We start from the raw sequence: 23958 nt of genomic DNA, 5'->3' as shown, positions 1-23958 counted from the left end.
GTAAGTAAGTAGTAGTAGTAGTAGTGTGTGTGTGTGTGTGTGTGTGTGTGTGTGTGTGTGTGTGTGTGTGTGTGTGTGTGTGTGTGTGTGTGTGTGTGTGTGTGTGTGTGTGTGTGTGTGTGTGTGTGTGTGTGTGTGTGTGTGTGTGTGTGTGTGTGTGTGTGTGTGTGTGTGTGTGTAAAGAAGAGATGTCGAAGGGAGAGGGAGTCTGGGAATCGCAAGCAGCATCGGCGATCCACTTGAAAAATTGTGTTAAAGGGCCGTCAACCTCGGTACGGAGCAGACAAAGCGATTGGATAAGATGAAATAGCGTCTCTCTGTAGAGCGTTCCTTTCTACGAAAAAGATAAAGACAGAGAGAGCGGCGCAATGTCCCAGCTTTCGTCTCGAGAAACTCCGCTTTGTGCAGAGAAAAGAAAATGCACTGCTGCTACCCTGTTATATTCATGTGTCTCCTTCTTCTTAAGGTCTTTGCTTTCACGTCTCCTCGTCATCACGATACGCGGCTGTCTTTTAAACGCAATCGATTGACGTTTTATATAAGTTATATAGCGGAACAAAGTGAACAAAATCATTTCTAGTTAATATTTCAATTTATTTGCTTATTTGTTTTTTTGCTGAAAAGTTGCCAAAGAAAAACATTTGTTCGCTTTGTCAGTTTTCTTAAAAAATAATATTTCTTTAGAGGAAGATTAAGTTAGCGAAACAATATATTTAAAAATAAAACGAACGTCTGTCAATTGTAATTATTCGCATGAAGCGAAATGTGAAATTAGTCTTTCGAATGAATAGAGAATTACTTGCACTCGAATCTACTTCTAGTTGTCACGCTTATTAAACACACTTGAGCGTCTCTCCTAAAGCTCTGCAGTTTCCCTAAGAACGAGAGGAAAAGCAGCTCAATAAGATTTTCTGTACCAATAAAAAGCGGTGTAACTTTTCGTCTAATACGTTAAAATAAAGTAGCGGAGAAATTGACTTACTTAAATCAGTTGACTTGAGTTGGCCGCAGAGGTGGAAAACGAGAAAAGCTTCCTTCCTGCCCATCCTCTCTCTAATCCCTCTACCTCTTTCAGGGACAAAGTTTGCAGCTTGTGCCGTGAAGCAACTTTGCTAATTAATAGGCGTAACAATATTAGCGTAAGCTGCGTTAGTCTGACTTTCACGGGTGAATATTATGCACTATGCATAACGTGACAAGAAAATATTAGACACGTTAACGACAACGTCGTCGCCTTAAGCGAGAGAAGGAAGAGAATACACAACATCATTATTGACCCTAAACTTGATGAAGGAAGTGAACTTGAAATTGCATTACAATGGAGAACGTAAAGGAAATATATAATGGAAAATGACAAGAAGCAAGCGAGACTGATTGTGAGTTATTAATTTTTTTCAAACAAGTTCTGCATTGCATGATTGAAGGCATTGTGGCAAAATATCAGTCGCGTAAAAGTTTATAAAAGAGTGAACAAACGCATTGTCGATAATATAATGCGTCATGCATATAATAGGAATGCAATTTCGATTTATGCTTCTGGATTTCTATCGATGCCATCCATCACTATCACTGTGTCGGAAAGATAGAATTTAGGTTTCCATTGCGCTCTACGTTCAAAAGTAAACGAATATACATGCATGGAAAATATCTCAACAAAATGCATCGCCACCTGTTACTGTTCGCGTAAACGAAAATATTCGAGTAATTACATCAACGCCGATGAGCATATATTTTAAAGCCGGTGAGCATCGCAGTTAATTTTACAACCGTTAATTTTGGTAGAATTGTACAAATAAACATCACAGTAGTATACGCTTATTGAGTATTATTCTATTATCAGGTTAATAAAAGTTCGCGCAACCAACAATTCGATTATATTTAACATAAATTGCACTCATGAAGCTGACTAATAAAAACGCATGCCCGACTGGTTTTTAGCGATAAACGCATAAAACAAAAAACAAACATGCACATTCTCGTTGCGTTGGTTGGATCATATTTTTCCAACTGTATCCGAACATGCAAATTATTATTGTATATAGCGAAAACGGACAGACATTACTTAAGAAATGGCGTATAATTTATTTTTACACAATTCACCATTTGCATTTTAAAAGAGAGGGTATTTACGAGATAAACGATAACCTTTCTGCTAAGCACGGGCGTATAAGTGAAAAAGGAATGCAAAAGGGGTGAAGCCATAGGAAGATAGGGGGTGAAGGGGGTGAATGGACGGACGTGGAAAATGAGAAGAATTTCTGACCCCTAGGCAAATCTACACCGTTCTCAACGGTGCGTCTGCACCGAACTATTGTACAACGTTGCAATGGCATCGTTGCATCTCTGCATCGGGCATCGGGCATCCCCTCCTTCGCTCCCCTTCCTTGCCACTCTCGCTCCCATCTCGTCGGCACTTCGCTCCATTGTAAAGTCCGTGTCGCGGAATTTAAAAGTCAAAGCGAATGCAAATTAGGCGTACCTCCGTTGTATGTATATAGGTCACCCCTTTTGTCTGTATCTTTGCATGTTCCTCAACGCCCCGCGTAGATATATATGCATGTGTATTTTTACGCGTGCTCTTTGCGCCTGCGAGTATTGGAAATTCCTATCGATTTGCAAGACTGCATCTTATGTGTTTCTACATGTGCTCTTTGCGTCTGCGACTACTGAAAATTCCTATCGACTTGCAAGAACGCATCTTATTGTCGAGGCAGCAAAATTATTGTTATAAGTGAATTGCTGAAATCTATAACGTAAGCTGGTATTCATAGTCGATTCTTATTTTAATCGTCTTAAATAATGTCTTAAAATATTAACACGGCTTTGTGATTGATATCTTAAGACTATACTTAAAATGATCTTAAATACAAGAACCGATTATAAATACCATATGTATACTGTGATGTTAATGAAGTGTATAAATCCAATTTGCTTTCATTTTGAATCTTTTGAGAGACCTAATTTACAACAGTAAAGACATACAGTTATGTTAAAAAATACAGTAATATTGAAAAAGCGCATTTTTTATGTATATTTAAATGAGTCGTTAAAAAAGATAAAACATCTCTTTGTTGTTTCCTATCATAACATACTGAAATGAGTATGAGTACATTATTGTAAGATACGAGAAGAGATATAAAACAAAATTAAAAAGTTCAATTCTTTGTTGTATCATCATGTCATGTTATTATAATAACAAGTTCTTTAAAGCGAATCATCTTTGAAATTCCGATATATGGCAGGCATTGCAATCCAAATACCTGTCATGCACAGTCTACCTGCAATGAAATACGAGGTTGATGTTGAGACTCAGTAAATTTTAATTTAAATTGAATTATGCTTTAACATTCGAATTGTACTTCTAAACTATTTACTTTATAAATATTATCACATATTTTTAGTATTTCATAAATTAAAATATTATAACAAGCTGCAGAGAGTACTTTCTATAAAGTTATTAAAATCTGTTAAAATGCATAAATTGCTCTTTCTTTTTCAAATTCAAATTGTGCTATGATAATTTGATTAATGTAACAATATTGTAGTTCCTTTTGTTCATTATTGTAAGATTCATTGTCTCAAAACAGTCAATCGATTTCAACAGAATATGGGTCAATTAAGGTATAATGTATAGGTATTGTATGACCTTGTTGATCAATTGTATCGATATGACAATTAGGTAACTACCATCGTCAATACTATATATAATCGGTACATTCAGCTATACTGAAGCTAAAATAAAAGTCTAGAAAAATAAATCAATATATCTGGCTCTTTGCCAGGTAAATGCAACAGAGTACATTCTCGCTGTAAAAAATAAAAATTCATACAATAATTTTAATAACGTGACAGTTATGATTTGCTGAGAATTTCTTCTTCCAAACAAAGATATTATATGTTTGCTCAAGTTTGCTCAAGAAAAATACAATGAGTAACGAAGACGATTTTAAATACTGCAGAAGATTTTCTTGTATGAAAACGCTCGATGCTCTCTCATCGCAAGCAACGACTTCTGCTTGAAGTACTTTTTTATATTTGAACACGCGTTCGCTAGACACAATACAGCGTATGGACATGTATCCATAGGGAACGAGAAAAATGTAGAGAATAAAACGATGCACGCGTGATGTAGAGGAATAAAAAGATGAAGAATATCTACAAAATGCCGACAGTGAAAGAACATACGGACATCAAGATTGTATGTACGAGAAATAATGCAGGGAAAGAAAGTACAGAAGCAAGGAGTGGCGTGAAAGGGTGAAAGGGGATAATATTCTGTGAATGAGAGGACGAGCAAGAGATGACAGTTAACGGTAGTATACGCCAGCTACTTAAAAGAAAATAAATGGAGTAAAAGTAGCAAGGTGGCAGCGCGAGATCAAATAAGGAAGATGGGATACATGGGGTTGAAAATGAGAGGGGCGACAAAGAAATGAGGTGCGGCGCATAGGCGGTGCAGTAAAGTTAGAGACAAAGGGAACGCAAAGTTTTAATAGAGCGGGGCCACTGCGAGGCAAGATAAACTGAAGGAAACAGTTTATAAATGGAGACGCAAAAAGAATGACGGAAAGCGAGGAGCGAGATGACGAAAAAAATGTTCCTACGTTGCGGTGAGTTTGAAAAACTGTGATAACAATCAGGCAAACGCGACAAACAAACTGAAAATACTGAGGTGCGTAAAAACAGAAAGGAACGAACGCGAGAAAACTAAAGAAATGTGTTGTAGCAGAGCACGTAGGCGGAAGAAAAAAGGTAGAGAGAAGGATCGATGGATTCAATGATGCGGTTTAAACTTTACTTTAAGCGCTGAACAAGACCACGGCGAATTTCTTCCCGGGAGCATCGCGTCGCGTCGGTCTTTTGAAAGATAAGAGCAAGATAAAAGCATCAGGTGGCGGGTGTATAAGCAGAGATAGAAACTACAGAAACTTGCAAGGCGGGCGTAAGAAAGACCGGCAAAAAGCGAGGGAGAACGCTAAGTGAACAGCACGCAGGTGAAGAGAGGAAACGACGCCAAATGGGAAACCTGGGCTTTCGAAAATGCCTTTTCTCCTCGTCTCCTATCTTCCTTTAGCGAATGTTGAAAACTATTGGCGATTTCCTGAAGGTTTATCCTGCGCGCAACCTGTGCCACCGGCTATATCTTTTCTACATCTTCTCCCCGGGACAAATTTCTCACAGTTAAACATTTATCCCCTTATCGTCACATGTTACACTTGTATCTTGAATCTTTTCCTGACATTTTCCAAGAAAACAAAAGCGAAAGACTAGTAACTTGATCATACTTACGGAGGACAGAAAACTATATCGATCCTATAGTGATATTGAAAAAGTTAATTAGAGTTTGCAATTTGTTTAAGCACAGAGGTATTATCAACAAAAAAATTATTTTAAATGTCTTTATAAATTAGCAATAATAATTTGAATGTACGAATGCAACCGAAATTATATATAATTTAGTCAGAAAATTTTTATAAAAAACATTGTGTACAAATATCATGCATTTAGCTAAATTTCAATTCAGCAAAATTGCAAATCAGACGCGCAATTGATAATTACACACAGATGTAATTAGGAATAATCATATTTTAATTCATACTTTTAGTTAACGCTTCATTATAATGTATACTACAATCTCCGAATAAAATGTACGCTCCACTTAACAATAATTATAAATTAATATGTAATCAAGTTAGAAGCGATTGCGAAATGAGAATAATTTGCAGATTTGCTATTGTAACGAGTACGTATGTATATGCATGCATGTGTCCATTTTATATTGTAAATTATAACCGTCGAATCCAATCAATCTGCATAAAAATAAAAGATCTTGTAAATCATAAATTTTTTTCTTTCAAAAATTGCACGGAAAGAACAATTTTGCTAAAGTATCCTGGATACCCCAATTTTATTTTGCTATACAATTATAATTACAAATATTAAACACAAAGAAAGGACAGTTTGCTAAAGTATCTAAAAATTCAGCTAGATACAAATCTGAAAATAATTTCATTGGACTTTTACAGCATTGCACACCATATTTGAAATTTCTACATAATTATCAAAATAATTACGTAGAAATTTCAAATATGATGAGCAATACTAATAAAAAGTTTTGACATTCTAGTAACCAGTTTGAGCGTCCAACATAATTATTTTAATGGTCTAAAATTATTTTCAAATCTGTATCTAATTACATTTTTATACTTCAACAAAATCGTCCTTTTCATGTACAATTTTAATAAAAAAATGCAAATTATAACATACAAAAGGAATAACACACGAAAAATGATAGTGGAACACGCAAGTACTTTTTGTAATTTTAATTAGAAGAAATCATTACATTTCGCATATTTTTTTACTCACTCACATATTAATATCGGCCTTACCGATTTCTTGAAATTTTCTAATTTCTTTAACGAAAATGTTTTAAATGTTTTATTTATCCATACAGCATGGCAAAATCTCCATATGCAAAAAAGTTCATTAATGTAAAATAAAGAAGAGACAAACATATGCAACATAAATTTCATTCGCATAAGCCGTGGCTTGATAATAACTATGAATATCCAGCGTACAAGATTTTTTACACCCTGCGCATAGTCATTGCCTTCTCGTTTGAAATGAAAATCCACGCAACTCTAAATTTACATGTTCAACGCGCTTTCTAGCGCACTCTCAAAACGTATAACACAGAAGGTGGACGCTCCCGGATTATGCGAAGACTTGCATAAGTTATAACAGGATGGATTCTGGCGATTACGTCGGCCGCGACCGACCTGGGCTCACTTTGCTGCAAGCAAATCCATTTGAAGTCGTCTCCATGGCAAACATGGCCCCTTCCTAATCCCGTATTTTACTTCTTACAATTTCTACTTCTATGAAACAAGCTCCTTCCTCATGCGCAAAGTGCACATTTATGAGATGGGTGTTATGTTTTAAATGAAAGAAGAGAGTTTTACCACTACTCGCTAAAACCTATCTGAAATAATTATATATCTTCATTCCATTTTCTGTTCTGCCCAACGTAAAACATTATGTGCAATAATTATTATTTTCTCATAAATAAATTTTCTCTCTCCTGCTTTTTTAATGCGATTGGATTGATATTTAATTCCTGCTTTATGAATATATTTAATTTATAATCACGAAAAGAGATAACGCTGAGAATTTCTAGATAACATTAATTATTTCAGAAAAGGTAGAAAGAATAATGAAATTGATTAATACTGAATAACTTAGTAATCTTATTGGATCATTTTTATAATAGGAGATCCATGCTTTCGACGTTATTGAATTAAAAATAATATATAGTATACGAACGACACGACGAATTCTTTTTCCGATCAATAATTTTAAAAAAGTAACTTTAAAAAAGTTAAACTTTAAATAACTTTAAAAAAGTTACACCACCATGTTCGATTAATTTTCCGAACATGAAACGCATTCCGTTCGTATGTCGAAACGATATGTTCCAGCGATTTTCATTTCCCCCTTCCTTTCTCTAAAAGGCTGCTCGGTCCCGTGAGCTTTTGCCCGCGTGGAGAGAGCTTAATTATTTCCAACGATCGGAGCACAATGCGCCTGAGGTTGAATTCTAACGACTCGATGGATGCCGCGAAATACGTGCTTTGCGTAGTCGAATCGCGCGAGATCCTACTTGACCCGTGCTATACATCCTGTGCTAGAGAAAGGAAGAGCGGGTGAGGAGGGGGGAGGGAGGAGGGAGGAGAGAGAGAGAGAGAGAGAGAGAGAGAGAGAGAGAAGCTCGCACAATTGAACAACCGGCTTTAATTGAAGTCGTGACCGCTGTTACGCTACTACGATTATGTCCGCATATGGTAATTCATAGTAACGCAGCAATGTTTCAAACATAACATGCATAAACACAAAGACGTTTACATGTCGTCACAGTTTCGGAATTCTGTAGCTGGGCTAATGAAAACTCCGATTTAAACGAGCTTAACTCCCATAATTAAATTTGTACATTTCTTTTCTCAATTTTCTACACGGAAAAGACGATTTGAAATACTAAAAATTTTGCTAGAGACATTATAAATATATTAGATGTATAAATAATTCGCATTGCAATTAGAAATAGCGTAATATCAAGTAACATACAGAAATAAAAACATCGTATGAATTTTGAAATTTTATGAAACTAATAATAATTCTATTTCACACAATTGCATTAATTTTGTGTCTTCCGATTAAAGTTTCATGCATGAAACGAGACGCAATCAATTTTCCAATTTTATATCAATCAAATGATAAAAACTGGATATATTAGAGAGATATTTATTGTACATTTTATTTAATATCTTCGTAAAGCTCACGCAAAATAGATACAGATATAATAAATGTGAAATGAAGCCGCTACCGAGGACGAAACTACGAGGGTAACTGAAATGTCCCTTCTGGTGAAGAAGTGTAGATACGAAATACAAACAGATCTCGGATAATTGAAATGCTTCCGGGGTCGCGAATGAAAGCAGGAGGGATCGTCGACGTGGCATTTCCTTTTTCGTGCTATGTAAATTGCATTACCAAGCGACCGTTAGATATCAGTGTCGAGCGAAAAAAAAATCAAATTGCACTCGTCGGTGTACCACTCGTTTCCTCCTGGTCGACGTGGCGCGGCCATTAAACATTCATATTCTCGCGGGCGTAAACTTTAAAATTCTGTCATGAATGTCGAACTTTTCCTTTATCGCGTCGCGCGCCCTACTGAAACTTCTTCTTCAACTTAAACGTCGTGAAATGTCGCCAAGAGATGTAGTCAGAATTTCTCGACTTTTATATAAAAAAAAAAGAGAGAAGAAAAAATTTGCCGATAATTCTATTTTCGCACATTAAATCTCTACTCAACCAGTTGCTTTTTAAATCTGGGGGGGAAGAGGGGAGATAGTTTTATTGAAAGTCTGTCAGTAACATTTTCTTTATGCTGTAGTTACGCCTCTTTTTTATATTTTAAAGGAAAATTTATTTTTAAAGAAAAAGAAAACTAAGAGAATTTACTACATTTACAAACTTTAATATTTAATACAAATTAATTCACATATTTTCAGTGTTAATAATTAATAATACTTTAACTATTAATTGATTTTTTTTTTATAGAAAATTCTTTTAACTTGCATATTTTTCTTTTTTTTTATTTAAAAATAAATTAAATAAGAAAGATTCTCTTAATTCATATTTTTCTTTTTTTAATTTAAAAAATTAATATTCTTTTAAAGAATGTTTGAAAAATGCTATTAATCTTTCACAGCCTTATATGATAATTGTGCTGTTATTTCTAAGATACAAATTTCTGTATCAGTTACTTTCTTGGTGAAAATAACACATTTCAACACATTTAGAGAATTTCAATACATCTAATCTACTGAAAATTTCGTGAATTTCAATCTGCGATAGCAGATAAAGATTTAGATTACTTATTCAAAGTTCTACCATTAAATCTGACGTCACGTTCAATGAAAATCTATTCAAGGATCTATTTCATCATTGTTAGAAAATTTCAAAGGACTATCCCCTGTATATCGCTTCCTTCATCGAATCTGAATTATTTCTCGGTAACTATTTAGAATATTCCCTCCTCCCCTCCTCACTTCAAATATTAATAAAAATACACTTATGCGACATGTTTTCATTCAAAATGAAAGAATCTGGTAAAAAACCGCGAATGGCTTCGTGAATCGAGTTATTAAGCATTAAAGTTGGAGACTTTAGAGATTAAGATATCTATCATCGATTCAATACAGCTCTATGTATACGTTCTGCTCTATGTATATGTTAATTACACAAATTCACTGCTTTAAAAATACATTTACTGCTTTAAAAATACAAATTCACTGCTTTAAAAATAAGGCTGTGAAAGATGAATAGCATTTTTCAAACTTTCTTTAAAAGAATATTAATTTTTTAAATTAAAAAAGAAAAATGTGAATTAAGAAAATCTTTTTTATTTAATTTATTTTTGAATAAAAAAAAGAAAAATAATGCAAGAAATTAAAGTTAAAAGAATTTTCTATAAAAAAAAAATCAATTAAGAGTTAAAATATTATTAATTATTAACACTAAAATATGTGAATTAATTTGTATTAAATATTAAAGCTTTCGTAAATGTAGTAAATTCTCTTAGTTAGCACATTTTTCTTTTTATTTATTTAAAAATAAATTTTCCTTTAAAGTATATAAAAAAAAGAAGGGAGAGGGATTATTCTAAATGATTACCCATTTCTCTTACACGGTACTTAAACAGCAATGAAAAACAGCGCAAAAAATAGTCAGACGACATTTTATATTCCGACAAGCCGCGAAAACAAACGACTTACTTTAGAGCTCGACGATGATCGCGAATGTTCATCAACATGATTACGAGAAAATTTAACTGCCACATGCATTGTTTTACGCATATAATTATCAATTCCGCGTTATTATCCCGAAAGCATCACAAACACTTGTCGCACTCGCGCGTTTGAATTAACGAAATTGACGACGAAAGACATGCTATGCGTCTGTCGTCTGCGCGAGCAGCCATGCTGCGAGTCGCGTGAACCCCGTAGAACAGCGTCACAACGCGCGGAATTTTCGATGAACTGTGTATGACCTTTGCGTGTATCTACCAAATACGATCTCGAAGAATCAAGATGACGCATACCGAATCAAAAATAAAATACCTGACAAATCCGATCCAATTACTCAAAGTCCTTGCCTTTGTGTCTGAACAGCGAAGACGGAAAATTCATTCGCGGCCGTTGCTGGACACTTTGAAGATCCATTTTGGCTTCCTCCGCTTTCGTTTTTTCTCTTCATTGTATCTGAAGCACATTAACGTGAGACTCTATATACAAAAATATAATTTCATATAATTTCGACGAGCTATGTCGAAAAGAAATGTAAGATTCACCTCATTTACCCTCCGGTATTCCGCAGCGAACGCGGCTAACTTCGTGACTCCACTGCACTCGATCGCAACGAAAAACACGAAAGAGACGATCGAGAACATTTGTCGACAAGATCATAAGCAAATCCGGCTTCCACACGCATTGTTTCACGCACAAATGATCCCCCGTTATCGGAAACGAATATTGCACGTATGACGCGAACGCATATTTGAACCGACGAGAATTAAACGACGAAGGCGGAAAGACGTTACGTTGCGGCGCGGCGATCGTCTACTGCGTAAGCAACCGTGCTCCGAGCCGTGCGGACCCCGTAGGATACGTCACATGACGTCACAGCGCGTGATGCGTTCAAAAGGCAGTACGGCCAGTACCGGTTAGTATCGGTGTACGTTGCGCGGCGTTCAATTGCGTTCAATGCGGTATTTAATCTACTGAACAGTCATATAAGTCACGGTTGTAATAAATGATGACAATAAATAAAATTCTTTAAAGATCGAGTAGTTTATAATCAAGTAGAAAACGAGACTGACATAGCACTATGAAATTGAAGGATTATTTTAGTTCGTGTATTTCCCACTAGATTGCCATGATCGAGAGTCTATTGAAGGTTTAATGGAATTTTCTCGAGAGTGATTTTAAACACGTTTCGAAGTATATATACGATTATAAAAGGTCCTCAAACTGTACTTGCTTCGGCAGTACATATACTAAAATTGGAACGATACAGAGAAGATTAGCATGGCCCCTGCGCAAGGATGACACGCAAAATCGTGAAGCGTTCCACATTTTTTGACAAAAATTACGAGAAATTGCTTTTTATTGTAATTAATAAGGAATATATAGTACTTATTAATTCCTTTATATTTTTTTAAATTGATTTTACTACTCGATTTAATTTTTAGAATGTATTTGGTATATAATCTGTGCAAAAAATAAATAAATAAAATTGAAAATTCATATTTTTTGTACAAAAATGAATATTACATACATATAAAATAATCATATAAGATAATTTATATTTAACAATACAATCTTATAACTTAAATGAAATTTTTTTGTTTTAAAAACGTTAATCTTTAAAAACGTCTTCTTATTAAAATAATGTTTTGTTCAAGTTCAAAATCATCACCACTTTTTGTATTATTTTCACAAATGTGTTAAAAAATTTGTAAGTTTTTCATAATTTTTTCATTAAAAAAATATGTACAATACATTCTTAAATGCATTAGTTATTATCCTAGGATAATATTATCCTGCAAAATCTGTTATGCACAGTTTTTTTTTTAATAAATTAAGAATATGTGCATTATTATACGTATAAAATTTGGATTTTTAATATAATTTTCAATCTCGTCGGATCTTCACATATCCGGATCATTTGTTGTAAATTTTTGTTGTTATAACAAATTTTTCGAGAGCATTGAATGGTTATAAAATAGGGAATTTCTAAGAATTCGAGTATTTCTTTATCCTGCAGCAATCAACATCCGAGAAAAAACTAGAATTGTCCCCCTTCCTCTCGTGTAGAAAATGTTGACCATGCTGCACCACACGGCACCACGCGATGATCAATAGTGTACGGCTATAAAAGTTTTGTGGCATAACATTTTAATGAAATAATTTAATGTTAAAATATTGAAACAAATTTATTCCATTTTATAGATCATTTTTAACGGCCTTGTTATATTATTAAAATTAATATTTAGATATTAAAACGTGTTGTATGAAGTTATATTCCCTTGTTTGCAACATAGAGGTTAGAAGCCTGGAATTGTTTAAACAGTAAGTAACAAAAAATTTATATATTTTTACATAACAAATAATAAAAATTGTGGAATATCCTTTGTTTATAAAATATTATTGTTTATAAAATAGTTTAAAAACATTTATGCTGTAAATAAAAAATCTATTGAACAGTTTGTAGGTTAAATGGGTCGCAAAGGAAAATTTGATAAAGATCTTAGTGGTCGTGGAAGGAAGGCAAAGAAACAGAGTGATCCAACATTTCCAAAAGGAATTCTAGGTATGAAAGATTGTGATTAATTTTTGTTAATATATTTGCGTGAAATATAAAATTAACTAAACCTTTCTACATTATAGGTAAAGAATCTACATTAAGTCACCGGCAGAAACAAAGAGCAAGGAAAAGACTATTGAAGAATCAACAACTAAAAGAAAATGCAAAGAAATTGCTCAAAAAGAAAACTACTGTAGAAGAACAAGTACAGTCAAAAAATGTATGTATTTCTTGATTTATATAATAAAAAGTCTATTATTACTTTTTACAGCTTTTATATAAATGAACTTTGTTTAATTAATTTTAGAGGGAAGATATATTAAAGCAGCAGAAAGAGAAGAAGGAGAAGAAAGTAAAGTTTGTCAATGAGAAAAGAGATGAGGTAATCCAATCTGGTCTGAGCTCAAAGCTAAAAACAAAAGTGAAACAAAATAAGAAGAAAACAAAGGGAAAACAAAAAGATATAATAAAAAATGTAGAAAATAATAGTAATAAGAATCACAGTAAAGCTGACAAAATTAAAACATATTTCAATAATCAGGTTTCAAAGCTAAGTAAGAAAACCAAACAAAATAAAAAATTGAAAAGCATGACTAAGACCAATATAAAAAGTGAAAATTATAATGATAATAATTATAGTGAAGATGAAGAAATGGAAATATACTCTAATAAACAAGTAACCAAACTAGGCAAAAACACAAAGCAAAGCAAAAATAAAAATATGAAAGTTAAGACTAGTATAAAAAATGAAAGTTTTAGTATTAATAATTATAGTGAAGATGAAGAAATGGAAACATATTCTAATAAACAAGTAACTAAACTAGGCAAGAAAGTAAAGCAAAATAAAAAGAAGAAAAATATGAAAGTTAAGAGCAATGAAGAAAGTGAAAGTGATGATGATAATATGTTATTTAACGATGATGACATTGAGGAAGATAAAGATGAACAAATGAATGAAGTGAATACTAGTGAAGATGAAGAACATATGAGTGAAGATGAAAATGAAACAAGCGAAAATGAAGAGAATATGAGCGAGAATGAAGAGGATACGAGCGAGAATAAAGAGGATACGAGCGAGAATAAAGAGGATACGAGCGAGAATGAAGAGGATACGAGTGAGAATGAAGAGGATACGAGCAAGGATGATAATCAATTGCTTTCTGCAACAAAGTCAAAGAAAAACTTGAAGAAAACAAAAAAATTTATGGAGGATAATATAGAAAGTGATAGTGAAGAGATAGTTTCCAATGATGAGGAAGAATCCACCGAAGATGAGCAAATGGAGGAAGATGGAAAAGAAAGTGATGAAAGTGATGATGATGATTTACTTCCAATAGAAAAAGCTAATAAAAAACTAGAAAAAGAAAAAAGAAAAAGAACAGTGAGTAAATTTTTTTTAATTATTTTTTAACTTCGTAATATTAATTTTTTTAACTTAATTCTTTCCATTTTTTTATTAAATAGAAAACTTGCTGAGGAAGAAATGGAAGATATGATGACACATCAAAGTGTATTCTCTTTCCCAAATAACGAAGAATTTACTAATGTTACTAATTTAAAAGATATTCAACAACGAATACGAGACGTTATCATGGTGTTATCAGATTTCAAGAAATTACGGGAGAAAAATAGGTCACGTTCTGAATATACTGAACTACTTCGAATGGATTTATGTACATATTACAGTTATAACGATTTTCTAATGGAAAAATTGATGCAAATGTTCCCACTAGATGAGTTACTAGAATTTTTGGAAGCGAGTGAAGTACAAAGACCTATGACTATCCGAGCGAATACTTTGAAAACCAGACGACGCGATCTAGCTGAGGTAAATTTATATCATAAAATTAAATCAATGTTTTATATATATATATATATATATAAAATATATATATATATAAAACGTAATTATAATTGCAATGTCGAATCTATTTTCAGGCTCTCATCAATAGGGGTGTTAATCTTGATCCAATAGGAAAATGGACAAAGATCGGTTTGGTAGTATATTCCTCACAAGTACCTATGGGTGCAACACCAGAATATCTAGCTGGACATTATATGATACAAGGCGCTTCTAGCTTCTTGCCCGTAATGGCGTTAGATCCGAAAGAAAATGAAAGAATTCTTGACATGTGTGCTGCACCAGGCGGAAAAGCCTCGCACATTGCTGCTATTATGAAAAATACTGGAACTCTATTCGCTAACGATTTAAATAAAGAACGATTGAAAGCTGTTGTTGGCAATTTCCATAGACTTGGTATTGTTAATTGTGTAATCTGTAGTTACGACGGGCGAAAGTTCCCTACGGTAAAGAAAATTTTCTTTTATTCTTTATAGCTCACAGTAAAGCTTTCAAGATTTATGAATTTGATAATTTCATTTTCAGATTATAAAAGGCTTCGACAGAGTCTTATTGGATGCTCCGTGTACAGGTACAGGAGTAGTCGCAAAAGATCCTAGTGTAAAAGCGAATAAGGCAGAAGTAGACATTCAACGCTGTTGCACATTACAAAGAGAGCTGTTATTAGCTGCGATTGATTGTGTGAACGCGCGTTCGGAATCAGGTGGTATTATTGTTTATTCGACTTGCTCAATTTTACCAGAGGAGAACGAATGGATAATCGATTACGCTCTTAAGAAGCGCGATGTTAAGTTATTACCTACTGATTTGGAATTTGGAACTGATGGTTTCACGAGTTACAGACAATATCGATTTCATCCCTCACTGAAATTAACTAAACGGTTTTACCCGCATGTACACAATATGGATGGTTTCTTTGTAGCAAAATTAAAAAAATTCTCCAACAATATTCTTAATCAAAAAAATGTAAAGGAAGAAATGTCTGATTAAAATTTTCTTGATTTGTTCAACAATTTTTTTATAATCGAATTATTACATACAATATCATACTATTATTTTGTCTTATTTACATATACAAATCCTTTTCAATTTTTCAGTACTAATATAAAATATACATGTATATATAAAAAGAGAGAAAGAGAGATAATTCACATTTTATATCACATGTGTATAAATATACAGCTTCCTACAATTATTTCACATAATATATATTACCTGTTTATAGTTAGCGAGGATTGTTATGAAAGATTAATGATAAAAATAAGGAATATTTATAATTTCATATATTTCCATTTTTCGTTGCATATTCATCAATGGAAAAAAATACTTTTTAATTGTTTCTCGCAAAGTCTCTTTACTTCATCTGTAATAAATGGAAAGATTAAGAGATTATTAAACAATCATAAATTCAATTGCATAGAATGTTACACCTACCATCAATTTCTATAATACTCGCACTTTTCTGTTGTATAACAACAAAAAATTCTCTCAGATTCGATAACTTTCCAATAACCCAATAATCACTTATAGTCTTTATAATTACTTCTCCAGCTTCCTTCAATCTATGAGACAAGTAATTAACATGTAATTTTCATTAATGCGCAAGTTTTATGAATGTTGAGAAATGTATGTACCTGTTTCTATCATTGTATATATCAGTAATAATCCTCAATACCTCAGGTGTTGTAAGTACATTAGAGCAACGTCTATTATCTAAATGTATTGTACTCTTGTACGCTAGATTTAACTTATTAAAATACAGATACTTGGTACACGATTCCGGTGTAATTATTACATGTTTTGAGCACTGCTCAGCTACAGAGCTAACTAATGTGGTTAATTGTGGTCCCAGAAAACCGTCTAAGCTTTTAAAAAAATCAATTAATAAACTAGTTTTTTCTGAAAATTAAAAAAAATATTTTTATTTTTGTATTAATAAATGTAACTAATAGTTTTAACAATTTCACTTACTATCGACGAAGAGACATATTGTAGCGCTTAGTGCTCGATACACTACTAGATACAATGATACCGGTTTAGTAGAATAGTTGATAAAAACTTTTGGTGATTTTCCAATTAAACTGGGCTCATTAACGCTAGCAGGTCCGGTAACAAATCTAAACAAAAACTTTTAATAATATTTTGGTCACAATTTACATTTAAATTGAAGCAAAGTATTTATTCGTTCTTACTTTCCATAATGTGAAGAAGTGAATGGTGAGGGAGAATTTCTAGGTATTGAGCCTCCATGTAATTCTTTTTCAAGATGAGCTGGTAAAAGAGTACTTACTAAATAATTATAAACTACTTGCATGTCTTCAGGTTCCAAGCCACTCCTAAAAAAATTACGAGAGAAATCTTAGATTAAATATTTAATATATATCATATGATATACGCATATATCATAATAGAGAAATAACGAAAGCAAACATACCAAACAACTTGATCATTATAGAGAAATGCTGTGTATTTTATCTGTGTAAACATAGCTTCTACAAGATTCATAAAACATTGCACTTTGAGAAATGTAATCTTGTCAAGAGGTAAGAATTGTAATCCTTGGAAAACATCTAATATATCACTATTATTCAGTTTTAATGAAAGCAGATACTGAAATAAGTCGAAAGTGAAACAGTAAAGACATATATTCATGTCGAGCTTATATTTGATTGAAAAAAATGTAACTTTGCTTACTCGTGAATAAAAATGTTCTAGTTTAAGTTTTAACAACATTACAGAACCACATTCAGGATCATTAATGATAGTTTCAAAAGAACCCATGAATAATCTAAACATCATGTATGTCTGCTTTAATATAGCTTGACAAACATTGCTGGATACTTCATCATTCTGATATTTATTACCGTCTCTTTCTTTGTAGATGTATGGTACACCAACAATCTGTAAAATGTTAATAATTGCTTTGTATCTCATACTAGTTTAAAAATGATAAATGTTTATTTATCATTTATTATATCTTTTAAAATACATACCATTACCATCCAAAAATTAGGTTCTGGTTGATAATATATCTGACGTGTTTTATGTGTATGGCAATAGTCACATGGCTGTCCAGGACTGAAAGACCTGTAATACATTTTCTTTCATAACAATATTCTTTATTCTTTTATGAATATACACAATTATGATACATACTCTGTAAACTTAATTATCGCTTCGCTAAGCCCTATGTTCTTGATTTGAACATCTATATCCTTTTCCGGATAATAATACAATATTTTCTTTTCTTCCTGATAAAAAAAAACATATGTTCACATCACATGCAACTTATTTAATCAAAAAGGATTACTTTTTGACACATCTCTGCATACTTGCCTCTCCTTCCTTCTTCGCATAAGTGCCATTAAAAATATAAAAATGCTCCAAGGTAATCTCAGACTTAGAAGTCATTTTATGAATTTGAATAAGTATTCAAGTACTGTAAACACTATAAAAATTTGGCTCATTGAGACATATCAACTGATAGTTGTTGAAGAGGGATCTTGACAAGAGGATTATTATTAATCCCCACCTTCACACTTGATCTTGGAGACCTCGCGTGGTGAAAGCACGAAGTTTCATATTCAGCTGTCAGTCTTGTAGTATCATATTTACGTGTGTGTGTGAGACGCATACGTGTGTGTATGTGTAGACCTTCCAGTACGATTGAAACATAAATCGTATTTAATAATGTCCTTAACAAAGTAAGAGTTATTTTCATACACAAATTTATATGTTTAGTAAAATCATTTCATTACTATTAATGACAAATTTTAAATAGTATAAAAATAGACGCTTTCTTTATAATTGACTTGAAAATAGATATCTTAACCTCTAAACATAGAATCAGAACTTACAAATTATCTGGTTATAATAATAGTTGTTTCATTTCTTTCTACAATCTAGCTTATTACCTGCCCCCACCCAAGTGGTGTGGGACAGGGAAGACGAGGCTCGCGAACAAAAATTACGCCAAAGACCGGTTTCAGCGCTGGTCAAAGCTGTTGTTACAGCACCACCTTATGGACAGCGACGAGGATGGGTCCCACGCAATCCAGAAGTGAGTAATAATTGCTGTAACTTGATTTGTACAAACAAATATTCTTTATCAGCATAATTCGATTATTTTTGCATTTTATAAAATTATGAGTGATTATGATAACTCTTATAATTCTTTAAAGTTTTTACATATATATTTTTGTATATTACATGTAGGACTTTGGAGATGGAGGAGCTTTCCCCGAGATTCACGTTGCTCAGTATCCTCTTGGAATGGGGATGAAGGGCAAAGAATCTACAAGTAATGCCTTGGCGATACAACTTGATGCTCAGGGGAAAGTAAAATATGATCTTATAGCAAGACAGGGTCATAGCAAGGATAAAGTAAATTTTGATCTTGCTTTAAATGTATATTCTGAAATTATAAACTAGCATCTCTAATCTACTAATTTTTTTTTATAGATTGTCTATAGCAAGTTGAGTGATTTGCTACCATCAGAAATTACAAATGAGGAAGATCCCACCTTGCAACGACCTCTTGAAGACGAAATTGATGAACTCACAGATAAGACGAAAAAAGCGTTAGAAAAGATAACGAGATCAAAGATTGCAGCGGCCATGCCCGTGAGATGTGCAGAGAAACAAGCTCCGGCTCAGTATATACGTTATACACCATCGCAGCAAGGACAGTCATTTAATTCAGGTGCAAAGCAGAGGGTGATCAGAATGGTGGAGGCACAAGTAGATCCTTTGGAACCACCAAAATTCAAGTATGTACAGTATAAAATAAGACAATTGTGAAATTGAATAAAGAACAACTATAATTACCGGATGTTTAATGTAAAGATTTTCGATTGCAGGATTAATAAAAAGATTCCGCGAGGACCTCCATCTCCTCCAGCACCGGTTATGCATTCCCCCACGAGAAAAGTGACGGTGAAGGAACAGAAAGAATGGAAAATTCCACCGTGCATAAGTAACTGGAAAAACGCAAAGGTGTTTAGAAATATTTTATGCCTTTAACATTTATCTTGCGTTTATCTTGTCATAAAAGATAATATTGAAATATAATTTGATATACTCGATTCTATCTACAATTCTAGGAAACAAAATTATGTTTCATTTCAGGGTTACACAATCCCATTAGACAAACGTCTTGCTGCAGACGGTCGGGGCTTACAACAAGTTCACATCAATGAGAACTTTGCCAAGTTAGCAGAAGCTCTTTACATCGCTGACAGAAAAGCCCGTCAAGCTGTCGAAATGCGAGCGCAATTAGAAAAGAAATTGGCTCAGAAGGAGAAAGAGAAAAAGGAAGATCATTTGAGGCAACTCGCGCAAAAAGCTCGAGAAGAGCGCGCCGGCTTGAAATCTGCCGCAACATTAGGTTTGTATAATTGTTAGTTCACACACAAAATAAATAATAATAAAAAAATATTCCTAAAAATTGAATCAAGACAAAAATGATGAAGATATTTAACTGATAAAGAGATGCTTTCTTTTTCTCGACAGATAAATCTGAAGAATCACGTGAGAGAGATCAACTCAGACAAGAACGACACAAAGATCGCGCTCGCGAACGTAATTTGGCTCGTGCTGCTCCCGATAAACGCTCTCGTTTGCAACGCGAACGCGAGCGCGACATTAGCGAGCAAATCGCTCTTGGTTTACCTGCAAAAAGCATTCCTAGTACGGGAGAAGCGCAGTTCGATCAACGTCTCTTTAATACCAGCAAAGGGATGGACAGCGGTTACGGACATGATGATGAGTACAATGTTTATGACAAGCCGTGGAAAGATGGCAATTCTATTGCTTCGCACATTTATCGTCCTAGCAAGAATATTGATAAAGACACGTATGGTGATGATTTGGAGAAATTGGTTAAAACAAACAGGTGAAAATATTTATATTTTGTCTGCAATACATAAGTTTTAATTTATATAATTATGAGTGATCTACAAATTGTCTATAAATTTCAAGGTATCGGTGCTTGTTTTTTATTGTAGATTCGTTCCTGATAAGGAATTTAGTGGAGTCGATAGATCAGTTACGCGATCGGGACCAGTACAATTTGAGAAAGATGAAGAAGATCCTTTCGGTCTGGATCAGTTCTTGAAACAAGCTAAACGCGCCAGTAGTTCAACTACGGCAACAACAAAACGCAAAGACGAACGGGAACAACGTAGAGACGACCGTGACAAACGTAGAAAGCATTAAGTATGTTTAATATGCTTTCATATATCAGGCGAGATATTCTTAAAAGTTTATTCTACGTTATGACAAAAATAAAACATAAGACATGCAACTTATTTTTATATACATAAATAAAAAGAGAGACATGATACTTTTTAAATTAATTAATTGTTAATTATTGTGAAGCTACTGTACACTTTTGCTTTCGAGTATGGACGAAAATGATAGCAACACAATGTTTCGCTTATATTAGAATTATAGATCTCATTTTGAATATTCTTATTTTCAATTTATATAAATCTAGAAAAAATTTTTGTATATTACATAAATCATAATTAATGAAACTTGCTGATAGTGCTGTCATTGTATACTTCTTAATAAAGCAAAATTTCCGTGTGAAAAATATGGTAGTATAATGTGCATGAAAAATTTGAGCCTCCACAACTTTCCATTCTATTTTTATTACTTGCTTCAAGAAAAAGCAAACGCTATTAGCATTTTAATAAGGAAACTTCAACGAATTTAAGATGAACTATATAGATTGCTTTATAAGCAAAAATTATTGCTTTCTTTATTTTAATTTATTTTGTATTTTATCACAGAATAATACAGTTATACATTTTATACTTTTAATCGCCTTTATTTAATAAATAACTATTTATTCTCGTTGTAGTGTTGAATAAACTTTTAAGATGTCGAATGAACTGTTACATAATAAACATAATTATATAGAAATACAAAATATATAACTAGGAAGAAATCTTCTAATTTTTATTAGAGGAACCTAAACCTATTCTCAAATCGTAACATGAGAATTAAATAGAAAAATTAAAATTTACAATTCAAAAAATTATTGAATTTATAATATTTGAAGGGATTGATTCGAATATATTTCTTTGTCAATTTTTAAACGGAGTAAATTCTTTCGAGTACATTTTAATTGACTCAACTTTTACACGATGTAAAATCCTCATACAACAAACATTAAATGAATACCGCAACATCAAGAAGCATTACACTATTTTGATCGATTAGTAATCTTTGTGCTCTCGTGCCAAATTTGACATTGGTCAAATCCGTGACACGAGCCCGTCTTCAAAATTGAATAAAAAGTAAACTGAAGGCTTCCCGCAAGCTGACATGCGTGGTAGTATGTAAAAGCTAGAAACAAGCAACAAATCTACCGCATTTCCATCAGCCTTGGAATGTCTATCAGAGGCTGTTGGATGTTCATCGATTTGAGGAATTTTCACGGTTTGGCTATTTGCCAATCAGTAGCACAAGCACGCAGAAATGCTCGTTTCAAGCTGTTAACTTACCATATTCGAATGCCGCCACTTGAAACGCCGTTTGACTGCGAGAGGACATCGATTGGAGAAATGTGCGGCTGACCAAAACTGGCTTCATCTACTGCGTCGCCCGCATTGAACAGATATTGACAGCAAATCATAAAAATATTTTAAAGATGAAATGTCTGTTATTTTTACGAAAATCGAAATCCAGTTTATTTTATTGTTAAAAATTTTTGTACATTAAATTGAGTTCAACGAATTTTCTCATAAAAAAAGATTCTTCTGTCTCTGTCATTTCTTTAGTTTCCTATATAGGAACCCAAGCAGAACAAGTTAAGGTAATGTTAAAATATATCATAAATAATTTAAAAATAACTTTTAGTGATCATTTTGGAATCATTTTAATATCATTCTAATGTCATAATTTTGCTTGGAGATGAATTAACAATAATGTTTACTATATACAAAAATCTTTAACGATGACATAAGTCAGATATCTTACTTTTCCATAAAAATATGTAACGCTCCGTGTATTTTTTATTATTATATACGATTATTCGTTATTCCAGTCACTCGTGTCGACTTGATGCGGGCGATGCAGTAGATACAGCCATATCTCGAGTCAACTACGTATCTCTTTAGCCGAGATACATCTAGGTGGACCGATGGACATAGCCAGATGGCAATTAAAATAGTTCGCAGCGATACCATTCGAATATAATAATTAAAAAACTCTATATGGAGATGAAAACATTTCTTCAAATAGACGCAAATATAACTATCTTTAATAAAAATAGTAATTTAAAAAATGGAACTTTATATCTAGCTTTATATGCAACTTTGTTAGTTTGTGTACATTATTCCATAAAGGGATCGGATTTCTCTGTATTTCTGTTTATTTTTACAAGAATTTTTTAATGACAATTCGACATAGTAGGTCTTCGGTATGAAAGAGATGAGCTTCCGGCGCGATCGAGTAAACGTATCGGTATTTTTAGTAACCATTTCCGACATCGAAGCTAACATCTAACATGCATACTCAACGACTGAGAAACATCGTGTTGCGCCCTTGATGCTTTGTGCAGCTTTTAACTATCTCATTACTTAACATCCGGTTATACGGAAGCAATGTCATGTTTCCCTCTTTGCAAGAGAAACTTTTCTCGAGCAAAAATTTGACGCTTCTGTACTGTTTCATACGCAAGTTAAATTACTTATATATAACGTACATAATCACGATTGCCAGCAGCAGTTTCGATCAGTGTTTCGTTGAAGCCCAGCACTGTTCTAGAAATCGATTGCTTACTTAGATGGCTTCTCTAAAAAAAGGTCATCATACTTCTTGCCGAAGATTTTTTTTCAAATAAGTATCTTTTTTTTTATTCACATAATAATTATATTTTTAAACCCATTTATTCTTTTGACCTCTTCGCGAAATTATTATTCTTTAAACACACAATTATAGAATTTATTATTCAACAATAAAATTGGAAGTAAAGGCTAAATCTTTAATGTTGAAATTCAATCTGAATTACTATCTTCCTCCTCCGTCCATAATCCTCCGAAAGGATGTAGTGACTTTTATCATATGCCTGTGGCGCGCACGCTGATTGTACATAGTCATAAAAGGACCTACATTTTAATGTCGATTCCGAACGATTTTGTTTATTATAGAAGTGGCAAGTATTA

At 33.0% G+C, this 23958-nt stretch overlaps 3 protein-coding genes across 3 annotated transcripts; 2 read left to right on the top strand and 1 right to left on the bottom strand.

Annotated features, from left to right (window-relative positions):
* Nucleotides 1-12836: 12836 nt before the first annotated feature.
* On the top strand, nt 12837-15840 carry LOC105624728 (probable 28S rRNA (cytosine(4447)-C(5))-methyltransferase). Its single transcript, XM_012206083.1, has 7 exons — nt 12837-12930; nt 13008-13144; nt 13466-13626; nt 13699-14306; nt 14391-14752; nt 14863-15231; nt 15311-15840. Exons 1-7 carry the CDS (start codon nt 12837-12839, stop codon nt 15773-15775), a joined length of 2196 nt encoding a protein of 731 aa, XP_012061473.1. The 3' UTR covers nt 15776-15840.
* A 255-nt stretch (nt 15841-16095) lies between these two features.
* Nucleotides 16096-18196, bottom strand: LOC105624705 (vacuolar fusion protein CCZ1 homolog). The gene is made up of 10 exons (XM_012206059.1): nt 18122-18196; nt 17942-18036; nt 17779-17872; nt 17480-17686; nt 17220-17395; nt 16978-17121; nt 16757-16902; nt 16420-16684; nt 16220-16347; nt 16096-16148 (listed from the first exon to the last, which is right to left on the bottom strand). Exons 1-10 carry the CDS (start codon nt 18194-18196, stop codon nt 16096-16098), a joined length of 1383 nt encoding a protein of 460 aa, XP_012061449.1.
* Nucleotides 18197-18475: 279 nt separating this feature from the next.
* On the top strand, nt 18476-21001 carry LOC105624704 (puff-specific protein Bx42). Its single transcript, XM_012206058.1, has 8 exons — nt 18476-18489; nt 18692-18845; nt 19001-19168; nt 19247-19554; nt 19645-19780; nt 19913-20171; nt 20297-20678; nt 20791-21001. The coding sequence occupies exons 1-8, from the start codon at nt 18476-18478 to the stop codon at nt 20999-21001; spliced, it is 1632 nt and encodes a 543-aa protein (XP_012061448.1).
* Nucleotides 21002-23958: the final 2957 nt, after the last annotated feature.

The sequence above is a fragment of the Atta cephalotes genome, assembly GCF_000143395.1.
Source record: "Atta cephalotes unplaced genomic scaffold scaffold00086, whole genome shotgun sequence".
NCBI classification, from domain to species: domain Eukaryota; kingdom Metazoa; phylum Arthropoda; class Insecta; order Hymenoptera; family Formicidae; genus Atta; species Atta cephalotes.
Note: the sequence above shows the minus strand (reverse complement) of the source record. Positions and strands in the feature narration are given on the sequence as shown.